Genomic DNA, 12,299 nt, shown 5'->3' on the forward strand with positions numbered 1-12,299 from the left:
CAGACCTCCACAATGGATTAGTCCACTCAGACAGGCCTCTACAATGGATTAGTCCACTCAGACAGGCCTCCACAATGGATTAGTCCACTCTGACAGACCTCTACAATGGATTAGTCCACTCTGACAGACCTCTACAATGGATTAGTCCACACTGACAGACCTCTACAATGGATTAGTCCACTCTGACAGACCTCTACAATGGATTAGTCCACTCTGACAGGCCTCCACAATGGATTAGTCCACTCAGACAGACCTCTACAATGGATTAGTCCACTCAGACAGACCTCTACAATGGATTAGTCCACTCAGACAGGCCTCTACAATGGATTAGTCCACTCTGACAGACCTCTATAATGCATTAGTCCACTCTGACAGGCCTCTATAATGGATTAGTCCACTCTGACAGACCTCTATAATGGATTAGTCCACTCAGACAGGCCTCTACAATGGATTAGTCCACTCTGACAGACCTCTACAATGGATTAGTCCACTCTGACAGACCTCTACAATGGATTAGTCCACTCTGACAGGCCTCCACAATGGATTAGTCCACTCTGACAGACCTCTATAATGGATTAGTCCACTCTGACAGACCTCTACAATGGATTAGTCCACTAGACAGGCCTCTACAATGGATTAGTCCACTAGACAGGCCTCTACAATGGATTAGTCCACTCACACAGGCGTGAACCAATACATTTTTGTTGTTGTTGCAACTGCTCGACTAAAACAATTGACCAGTGAACTAAATGGGGTCAGCCCCTAGTCTCCCCTATTCCACGTACATCAGACTGTACACCGTACCATCATACAGAAGCCTGACCTGAGAAAAGCCCAGGTGGAGCAGGAGAATCAGAAGTTCCCTTTATACTGTCCTCTTCAGGCTTTAGCTGGTCCGCTGTGGTTAGTTTGTCTTCTGCTGGTCTGCTGTGGTTAGTCTCTCTTCTGCCAAGCAGGTCATCTTTACTCTGCCTATATGCTCTGTTTCTTCCTCCTATTGTTGAATAAAGTGCTGCTCCATCTGTACGATTTATCCCCTGAAAAAAATACATCTGAAAAGTGTCTTCTTCGTTGTAAGATGCAGACAATAGGCTCTGTTGTAGGTTTAGCAACAAACAAAACAACTCTGCCTTTCCCCTCCCAGATACAGACATCCCAATATTGTAGACTTTGTGGGCTACTGTGTTGGACAGGGAACCTACTGTCTGCTCTATGTCTTCATGCCCAACGGTTCTCTGGAAGACCAGCTGCACAACCAGGTCAGTATTTTATTCTTCATATCTTTAAAACTAAAGAACATTGACTGGGGACTGCTATTGAGACGGACGGGGACTGCTATTGAGACGGACGAGGACTGCTATTGAGACGGACGGGGACTGCTATTGAGACGGACGGGGACTGCTATTGAGACGGACGGGGACTGCTATTGAGACGGACGGGGACTGCTATTGAGACGGACGGGGACTGCTATTGAGACGGACGGGGACTGCTATTGAGACGGACGGGGACTGCTATTGAGACGGACGGGGACTGCTATTGAGACGGACGGGGACTGCTATTGAGACGGACGGGGACTGCTATTGAGACGGACGGGGACTGCTATTGAGACGGACGGGGACTGCTATTGAGACGGACGGGGACTGCTATCGAGACGGACGGGGACTGCTATCGAGACGGACGGGGACTGCTATCGAGACGGACGGGGACTGCTATCGAGACGGACGGGGACTGCTATCGAGACGGACGGGGACTGCTATCGAGACGGACGGGGACTGCTATCGAGACGGACGGGGACTGCTCTCGAGACGGACGGGGACTGCTCTCGAGACGGACGGGGACTGCTCTCGAGACGGACGGGGACTGCTATCGAGACGAAGGGGGACTGCTATCGAGACGGACGGGGACTGCTATCGAGACAGCTTATTAAACAATGAGAAAGGAGGACATGACGCAAGGTTTGAACCTGGAATATATGTGTTGTTGGTGTGTGTTGACTGTGTGTGTGTGTGTGCCTCTCCCACAGGCCAGTGCTGCCCTCTTCTGGCCACAGCGTGTCAGTGTGTTGCTGGGCACAGCCAGAGCCATTCAGTTCCTCCACTCCTCCTCTCCGCAGCTCATACATGGAGACATCAAGAGGTAGGCTTTCCCTGGCTACCCATCCACATCGCTCAGCAAACGGACCTTTTCTTTTCCATCGTTCTTCTGCATTTGCCTTCCTCCCCAGATGATTTCTAGAATGTGAACACATTCTGGCCGTTCTTATTGTTCCCAGATACAGATGGGTTGGGCCAGAGACAGCCTACACGGTGTTGTCAACTTTGATATTCTGATTGGGTTAGATTTGTAAAAGACGATCCAATCGCTGATGCATTTTGGTACAACGCCCCTCCATTTTGAAGTCAACACAAACGACTTCTAGGAGGGAGAGGCTATACAGAAACGCCTGGTGCCCAAACTGATGACGTATGTCGAGCAGCTGAGAGTTGTGGAGACGAATGGATTGGGTTCAGCCGTCCTGATGAGCCTTTCCCAGCTAGCTAGTTCAGTCAGTCGTCCTGATGAGCCCTTCCCAGCTAGCTAGTTTAGTCAGCCGTCCTGATGAGCCCTTCCCAGCTAGCTAGTTCAGTCAGTCGTCCTGATGAGCCCTTCCCAACTAGCTACTTTAGTCAGCTGTCCTGATGAGCCCTTCCCAGCTAGCTAGTTTAGTCAGCTGTCCTGATGATCCCTTCCCAGCTAGCTAGTTTAGTCAGCCGTCCTGATGAGCCCTTCCCAGCTAGCTAGTTCAGTCAGCCGTCCTGATGAGCCCTTCCCAGCTAGCTAGTTCAGTCAGTCGTCCTGATGAGCCCTTCCCAGCTAGCTAGTTTAGTCAACCGTCCTGATGAGCCCTTCCCAGCTAGCTAGTTTAGTCAGCTGTCCTGCTGAGCCCTTCCCAGCTAGCTAGTTTAGTCAACCGTCCTGATGAGCCCTTCCCAGCTAGCTAGTTCAGTCAGTCGTCCTGATGATCCCTTCCCAGCTAGCTAGTTTAGTCAACCGTCCTGATGAGCCCTTCCCAGCTAGCTAGTTTAGTCAACCGTCCAGATGAGCCCTTCCCAGCTAGCTAGTTTAGTCAACCGTCCTGATGAGCCCTTCCCAGCTAGCTAGTTAGCTAACGTGGCCAGTTTTTGTATTTATTTTTTCAATCCCACTTGATTTTATTTCGAGTAGGATAATTTCCTACACGAGAAATAACTTGTAATATTGGTATTTAGTAACCATCTGGATTTCACCGTGATAGTCTACTGCTCAATAGGGAGAGTTTGCACTGCTAGCTGGCCACAACAACATGGGGCAAAGTGTCCTTCGTTCCCGCTTGCCATAGTAAGGAGAGGGAAGTAGCTAGATAGTGTAGTCAATATCAGGCCAGTAAGGAGAGGGAAGTAGTGTAGTTGGATAGTGTAGTTAATATCAGGCCAGTAAGGAGAGGGAAGTAGCTAGATAGTGTAGTTAATATCAGGCCAGTAAGGAGAGGGGAGTACTGTAGCTAGATAGTGTAGTTAATATCAGGCCAGTAAGGAGAGGGAAGTAGTGTAGTTGGATAGTGTAGTTAATATCAGGCCAGTAAGGAGAGGGAAGTAGCTAGATAGTGTAGTTAATATCAGGCCAGTAAGGAGAGGGAAGTAGTGTAGTTGGATAGTGTAGTTAATATCAGGCCAGTAAGGAGAGGGAAGTAGCTAGATAGTGTAGTTAATATCAGGCCAGTAAGGAGAGGGAAGTAGTGTAGTTGGATAGTGTAGTTAATATCAGGCCAGTAAGGAGAGGGAAGTAGTGTAGTTGGATAGTGTAGTTAATATCAGGCCAGTAAGGAGAGGAAAGTAGCTAGATAGGGTAGTTAATATCAGGCCAGTAAGGAGAGGAAAGTAGCTAGATAGTGTAGTTAATATCAGGCCAGTAAGGAGAGGGGAGTACTGCAGCTAGATAGTGTAGTTAATATCAGGCCAGGGTGACAGCTAAAGTGATTATAGTGATTTTCACAGAAAATGTACAACTACAGCATTAACGTTACATTTTAGTAAAATAAAACTTTTAAAAAATTCTGATCGAAACAAAATTATTCTGAACACAATCCCAAGTCCCAACTTCGGCAGACAAGTTTCTAATTGTCACTGAAGTTTGTAGCCACATCTACAAACTAGCTAACTGGCTAAGGCTCATCAGGAAGATCGACTGAACCGAACCCGTTCTCGTCTCCACTCGACTCTTACTGCGCTACAGGCAAGAGGTTGGCTGCTCTGTTGAATTCAGACTGAGTCACCAGGCAAGAGGTTGGCTGCTCTGTTATATTCAGGCTGAGTCAACAGGCAAGAGGTAGGCTGCTCTGTTATATTCAGGCTGAGTCAACAGGCAAGAGGTAGGCTGCTCTGTTATATTCAGGCTGAGTCAACAGGCAAGAGTGAGGCTGCTCTGTTATATTCAGGCTGAGTCAACAGGCAAGAGGTAGGCTGCTCTGTTATATTCAGGCTGAGTCAACAGGCAAGAGGTAGGCTGCTCTGTTATATTCAGGCTGAGTCAACAGGCAAGAGGTAGGCTGCTCTGTTGAATTCAGACTGAGTCAACAGGCAAGAGGTAGGCTGCTCTGTTATATTCAGGCTGAGTCAACAGGCAAGAGGTAGGCTGAGTCACCAGGCAAGAGGTTGGCTGCTCTGTTATATTCAGGCTAAGTCAACAGGCAAGAGGTAGGCTGCTCTGTTATATTCAGGCTAAGTCAACAGGCAAGAGGTAGGCTGCTCTGTTATATTCAGGCTGAGTCAACAGGCAAGAGGTAGGCTGCTCTGTTATATTCAGGCTGAGTCAACAGGCAAGAGGTAGGCTGCTCTGTTATATTCAGGCTGAGTCAACAGGCAAGAGGTAGGCTGCTCTGTTATATTCAGGCTGAGTCAACAGGCAAGAGGTAGGCTGCTCTGTTATATTCAGACTGAGTCACCAGGCAAGAGGTTGACTGAGTCACCAGGCAAGAGGTAGGCTGAGTCACCAGGCAAGAGGTAGGCTGCTCTGTTAAATTCAGACTGAGTCACCAGGCAAGAGGTAGGCTGCTCTGTTATATTCAGACTGAGTCAACAGGCAAGCGGTAGGCTGAGTCACCAGGCAAGAGGTAGGCTGAGTCACCGTGCAAGAGGTAGGCTGCTCTGTTAAATTCAGACTGAGTCACCAGGCAAGAGGTTGACTGAGTCACCAGGCAAGAGGTAGGCTGAGTCACCAGGCAAGAGGTAGGCTGCTCTGTTAAATTTAGACTGAGTCACCAGGCAAGAGGTAGGCTGCTCTGTTATATTCAGACTGAGTCACCAGGCAAGAGGTTGGCTGCTCTGTTGACTGAATCATTCCTTTGTCCCCATCATTTCTTACTACCATATTAAGTCTCCATCTCATCTTTGAAATGAGAAATTAGCCTGGAAGATTAACCAGGTGATGACAGCTGATGCTCTGACATTTTTGAAGGAAAACTTGACACAAGAAATAAGTGAAGTTTGCATTGATACCATATCAATGCTGTTTTTCTTTTTTTGATCAATCCCACTCTGACCATCTGCCTCCTTCTTCCAGCTCTAACATCCTACTAGACGAGCACCTGGAGCCTAAGCTGGGGGACTTTGGCCTGGCCCGGTTCTGCTGTAGCCCCAGCAGTAGGTCCGCTGGTAGAACCACCACGGTAGCCTATACCAAGACAGTGAGGGGAACACAGGCGTACTTACCTGACGAATACCTCAAAACAGGCGCGTTGGGAGTAGCCATTGACATCTTCAGCCTTGGAGTGGTAGGAGGAAAGCACACACTGGCACTACACTATTATACAGTAGCCTAGTAGTATATAATAGTATACTATACTATACTACTGTACTACATTACTCTATTATATGAATGCACTACACTGCTATACTGCTCAACTATACTAATTTATTTTACATTTATTTAACTAGACAAGTCCGTTAAGAACAAATTCTTATTTTCAATTTTTACCTTGTCAGCTCGGGGATTCGATCTTGCAACCTTTCGGTTACAAGTCCAACGCTCTAACCAATAGGCTACCAGCCACCCCTTGTACTACTAATGTATTACTGTTCTATACTACTCTACTAATGTACTATACTACTCTACTATACTAAGGTACTATACTACTCTACTATACTAATGTACTATACTACTCTACTATACTAATGTACTATACTACTCTACTATATTACTGTTCTATCCTACTCTACTAATGTACTATATTGCTGTACTACTCTACTATACTAATGTACTATACTACTCTACTATATTACTGTTCTATCCTACTCTACTAATGTACTATATTGCTGTACTACTCTACTATACTAATGTACTATACTACTCTACTATACTAATGTACTATACTACTCTACTATATTACTGTTCTATCCTACTCTACTAATGTACTATATTGCTGTACTACTCTACTATACTAATGTACTATACTACTCTACTATATTACTGTTCTATCCTACTCTACTAATGTACTATATTGCTGTACTACTCTACTATACTAATGTACTATACTACTCTACTATATTACTGTTCTATCCTACTCTACTAATGTACTATATTGCTGTACTACTCTACTATACTAATGTACTATACTACTCTACTATATTACTGTTCTATCCTACTCTACTAATGTACTATATTGCTGTACTACTCTACTATACTAAGGTACTATACTACTCTACTATACTAATGTACTATACTACTCTACTATATTACTGTTCTATCCTACTCTACTAATGTACTATATTGCTGTACTACTCTACTATACTAATGTACTATACTACTCTACTATATTACTGTACTACTCTACTAATGTACTATACTAATGTACTATACTACTCTACTATACTAAGGTACTATACTACTCTACTATACTAATGTACTATACTACTCTACTATATTACTGTTCTATCCTACTCTACTAATGTACTATATTGCTGTACTACTCTACTATACTAATGTACTATACTACTCTACTATATTACTGTTCTATCCTACTCTACTAATGTACTATATTGCTGTACTACTCTACTATACTAATGTACTATACTACTCTACTATATTACTGTACTACTCTACTAATGTACTATACTAATGTACTATACTACTCTATAGTATTGTACTATACTACTCTACTATATTACTGTACTGATCTACTATACTAATGTACTATACTAATGTACTATACTACTCTATATTATTGTACTATACTACTCTACTATATTACTGTACTACTCTACTATACTAATGTACTATACTAATGTACTATACTACTCTATATTATTGTACTATACTACTCTACTATATTACTGTACTGATCTACTATACTAATGTACTATACTAATGCACTATACTACTCTACTATATTACTGTACTACTATACTAATGTACTATACTAATGTACTATACTACTCTATATTATTGTACTATACTACTCTACTATATTACTGTACTACTATACTAATGTACTATACTAATGTACTATACTACTCTACTATATTACTGTACTACTCTACTATATTACTGTACTACTCTACTATATTACTGTACTACTCTACTATATTACTGTACTACTCTACTATACTAATGTACTATACTAATGTACTATACTACTCTATATTAATGTACTATACTACTCTATATTATTGTACTATACTACTCTATATTATTGTACTATACTACTCTACTATACTAATGTACCACTATACTACACCAACGTACTACTGTACTATACTACTATATTACTGTACTATACTACTATACTAATTTACTGCTGTACTATGCTACTCTATATTACTATACTACTATACTATACTAATGTACTGCTGTGCTATACTACTATGTTACTGTCCTATACTACTATACTATGCTAATTTACTGCTCTACTATACTACTCTATCTTACTGTACTATACTACTGTATTAATTTACTACTGTGCTATACTACTCCATATTACTGTACTATACTACGATACTAATATACTACTGTACTATACTACTCCATATTACTGTACTATACTACTCTATATTACTGTACTATACTAATATACTACTGTACTATACTACTCTATATTACTGTACTATACTACTCTATTACTATACTACTCTATATTACTGTACTATACTACTCTATATTACTGTACTATACTACTCTATATTACTGTACTATACTACTATATTACTGTACTATACTACTCTATATTACTGTACTATACTACTCCATATTACTGTACTATACTACTATATTACTGTACTATACTAATATACTACTGTACTATACTACTCTATATTACTGTACTATACTACTCTATTACTATACTACTCTATATTACTGTACTATACTACTCTATATTACTGTACTATACTACTATATTACTGTACTATACTACTCCATATTACTGTACTATACTACTATATTACTGTACTATACTAATATACTACTGTACTATACTACTCTATATTACTGTACTATACTACTCTATATTACTGTACTATACTACTCTATATTACTGTACTATACTACTGTATTACTGTACTATACTGCTGTACTATACTACTCTATTACTATACTACTCTATATTACTGTACTATACTACTGTATTACTGTACTATACTGCTGTACTATACTACTCTATATTACTGTACTACACTACTCTACTATACTACTATATTACTGTACTATACTACTCTATATTACTGTACTATACTACTCTATATTACTGTACTATACTACTATATTACTGTACGTTACTACTATATTGCTGTACTATACTACTATATCTTACTGTACTATACTACTATACTAATGTACTACTGTTCTATACTAATGTACTACTGTACTATACTACTCTATTGCTGTACTATGCTACTCTATTACTGTACTATACTGCTCTAATATACTAATGTACTATACTAGTCTACTATATTACTGTACTATACTACTATACTAATGTACTGCTGTGCTATACTAATGTACTACTGTACTATACTACTCTATTGCTGTACTATGCTACTCTATTACTGTACTATACTGCTCTAATATACTAATGTACTATACTAGTCTACTATATTACTGTACTATACTACTCTACTACACTAATGTACTACTATACTAATGTACTACTCCACTGTACGAATGTGATGTCACACAATCACCTTGTCTTCTCTTCCTCAGGTGCTGCTGGAGGCTCTGACTGGTCGTAGAGCTTTAGAAGTGGACCACAGCCAATCCAAAGCTGTCTACCTGGTGAGGGTGACGCAGTTGATACTCTAATCTCTGTTCCTTGCGAGAGAAATAAAAGACCCCATGAACCACTAGTCACACTGACACGACCGATCAGATGTTCTGTAACCTGTATAATGTTATAATGTCTGAAAGTTTGTTTTTTTTAAACTTTACGTCTTGTATAATTTTCCTCTTCAGAAAGACCTGGTGAAGGAGGCTGAGGACGACGCAGGTCATCAGGTCAGAGGGAGGTCAAAGAGGACTTCAGAGAAAGTGACCCAGGAACAGTCTAGTATTCCTCCAGCCGCTACACATATCTGGCAGAAGCACCTGGACCCCAGACTGATGGTGACAGGGATGGGAGGCTCTCTTTCTAGCTCATCCAGGGTTTGTACGGCAGGTCCGGGCTCCTCTTCTCCGGCCCCACACGGCTCCCTGGATCTGACGACTCTGGCCTGTCGCTGTCTGGAGGCCCGGGGGAAGAAAAGGCCCCCCATGACCGAGGTAATACTTGTCACCGTGTGAATTTAAACAAGTGTGGAACGTATTGTGACCAGGCTCAATTAAATTTAAATTCCAGTCAATTCAGAAAGTAAATCCGAATTCCAATTTCCCGCATTGAAAAGCATTGAAGAGAATTGTAAATTCAGTGTACTTCCTGAGTTGAAATGGACTTGACTCCAACCCTAATTGTGACATGACTCCTAGGTGTTCCAGGCGCTTCAAGACATCCATACCAGTTTGAAGGCCTCAGACAAAGCCGTATCCTCCTCTTCTTCTCCTTCTCAGCAGTCCTTCCCCAAACCTCCTCAATCATCCATAGACTCATGTATAGACTGCCTAACAGACGTTCTGTCAAAAGTAGGTCCACTGGAAGACACGTACCACTGCCCTCCACACCCCTACTCAATCTCGCCTCACCCGTCCTCGGTCCTCCCTCCTTCCTCCTCCTCGTCCTCCTCCTTCCTTGGTCCATGTGAATCAGATGAGAGCCAAGGTTATTCCCAGTACTGTGCTCCTCCTTCTCGGCTCCCCCATAGTGACACCCGATCAGACCCCCAGACCTCCATGCCGTGTGGTTGGTCTTCACCAGCCAGACAGTTACGCTCCAGGTCCCCGTGCTCAGCGTCAGGTAAGAGGATTAATTGTGTCAGAGCCCAGGGGTAGGGTGCACAGCTCAACTCCATGAGGGCTGCATTCATTGGGGATTTTAGTTTTACTCCGTCAGTGCCCGTTAAAACACACCTTTTGGGTCATGTTCATCAGCAGGGATGGAAAGAGTTCTCAAATAGCCTTCTCCAGTAATAGTCCTGTTATTTCAGTGATTAGTTTACTCCAGTAACAGTCCTGTTATTTCAGTGATTAGTTTACTCTAGTAACAGTACTGTTATTTCAGTGATAGTTTACTCTAGTAACAGTACTGTTATTTCAGTGATAGTTTACTTCAGTACTGTTATTTCAGTGATAGTTTACTTCAGTACTGTTATTTCAGTGATAGTTTACTTCAGTACTGTTATTTCAGTAATAGTTTACTTCAGTACTGTTATTTCAGTAATAGTTTACTTCAGTACTGTTATTTCAGTAATAGTTTACTTCAGTACTGTTATTTCAGTGATAGTTTACTTCAGTACTGTTATTTCAGTGATAGTTTACTTCAGTACTGTTATTTCAGTAATAGTTTACTTCAGTACTGTTATTTCAGTAATAGTTTACTTCAGTACTGTTATTTCAGTAATAGTTTACTTCAGTACTGTTATTTCAGTGATAGTTACTTCAGTAACAGTCCTGTTATTTCAGTAATAGTTTACTTCATTAACAGTCCTGTTATTTCAGTGATAGTTTACTTCAGTACTGTTATTTCAGTAATAGTTTACTTCAGTCCTGTTATTTCAGTAATAGTTTACTTCAGTACTGTTATTTCAGTAATAGTTTACTTCAGTCCTGTTATTTCAGTAATAGTTTACTTCAGTACTGTTATTTCAGTGATAGTTACTTCAGTAACAGTCCTGTTATTTCAGTAATAGTTTACTTCATTAACAGTCCTGTTATTTCAGTAATAGTTTACTTCAGTACTGTTATTTCAATGATAGTTTACTTCAGTACTGTTATTTCAGTGATAGTTTACTTCAGTACTGTTATTTCAGTGATGGTTTACTTCAGTAACAGTCCTGTTATTTCAGTAATAGTTTACTTCAGTACTGTTATTTCAGTGATAGTTTACTTCAGTCCTGTTATTTCAGTGACAGTTACTTCAGTTGCAAAACTGTTACATTTAATAACATTTTACATCAGTAAAATAAAAATACTCAGTAACAGTAAGGACAGTGTAATTTGTAATTGCTTTATTAGGCACAAAAGGGAAGAAAGTGGAATGAAACAGGGAGAGACTACCTAGACTTGTCCATTCATATATTTTATTTTGCAAAACGATGTGTCCTTCTAAAGTAACTCATTCATCCCTGGTTTCCCAGGTCTAAACTAGTCACTGATTTTAAATGGGGCAGCAACTAAAAACAACACTGACTGCATCCCTTGTGGCCTGGAGTTGTGGACCTCTGCCCTTACCCACCACTGTCTATCTTACCTGTTAGGAAACATAGTCTCTCTCTCTGCCAGGCTTGCCCTGCCATGGACTAGTTGTAAATACGTGCGAAGAGCGTTTCCTTCACAAGATGGCGCTCTGTGACGAAGGCAGAATACAGACCGGCCAGCTTTTTTTCCTCAGATATTTATTTGTAAGCTGCTCTTTCTTTCCATGATCTGACCTTTCTTTACATTCAACTCCCTAACTGTGCTTGTCATGGTGCAAAATAGCTTATTTGACTACAAGTCACAGTATGTATTATTGTCAGTATGCTCAACAGCTGTTGTTTTTCTATCTGGTTTATGTGATGACTAAATAACTTTATATAAAATAAATAAAATACAAATATATATTTATATATATTGTTTTAATATAAATATTAATAAATACAAATATTTTTATTTTTTTTATAAATAATATATATATATATATATATATATATATATATATATAT

General features: G+C 40.8%; 1 protein-coding gene and 1 long non-coding RNA gene across 5 annotated transcripts in view; one reads left to right on the forward strand and one right to left on the reverse strand.

Moving 5' to 3' along the window:
* Nucleotides 1-12,299, reverse strand: part of LOC149977354 (uncharacterized) — a 460,718-nt gene that overhangs the window by 352,982 nt on the left and 95,437 nt on the right. The gene's annotated exons all lie outside the window — the stretch shown is intronic.
* The window catches only part of irak1 (interleukin 1 receptor associated kinase 1), a 43,606-nt gene that overhangs the window by 30,798 nt on the left and 509 nt on the right, over nt 1-12,299 (forward strand). For 2 of the 4 annotated variants that reach the window (XM_036947807.2, XM_036947809.2), the window contains 7 exons: nt 1,145-1,259; nt 2,024-2,136; nt 5,578-5,788; nt 9,211-9,282; nt 9,460-9,765; nt 9,970-10,393; nt 11,878-11,996. In XM_036947807.2, the coding sequence (XP_036803702.2) occupies nt 1,145-1,259; nt 2,024-2,136; nt 5,578-5,788; nt 9,211-9,282; nt 9,460-9,765; nt 9,970-10,393; nt 11,878-11,996 (1,360 nt within the window). The remainder of the gene's footprint in view (nt 1-1,144; nt 1,260-2,023; nt 2,137-5,577; nt 5,789-9,210; nt 9,283-9,459; nt 9,766-9,969; nt 10,394-11,877; nt 11,997-12,299) is intronic. The other 2 variants (XM_036947808.2, XM_090201662.1) reach the window with 1 other exon arrangement.

This window comes from Oncorhynchus mykiss, chromosome 16 (genome assembly GCF_057628025.1).
Source record: "Oncorhynchus mykiss isolate SJ-2025 chromosome 16, ASM5762802v1, whole genome shotgun sequence".
In the NCBI taxonomy this organism is placed as follows: domain Eukaryota; kingdom Metazoa; phylum Chordata; class Actinopteri; order Salmoniformes; family Salmonidae; genus Oncorhynchus; species Oncorhynchus mykiss.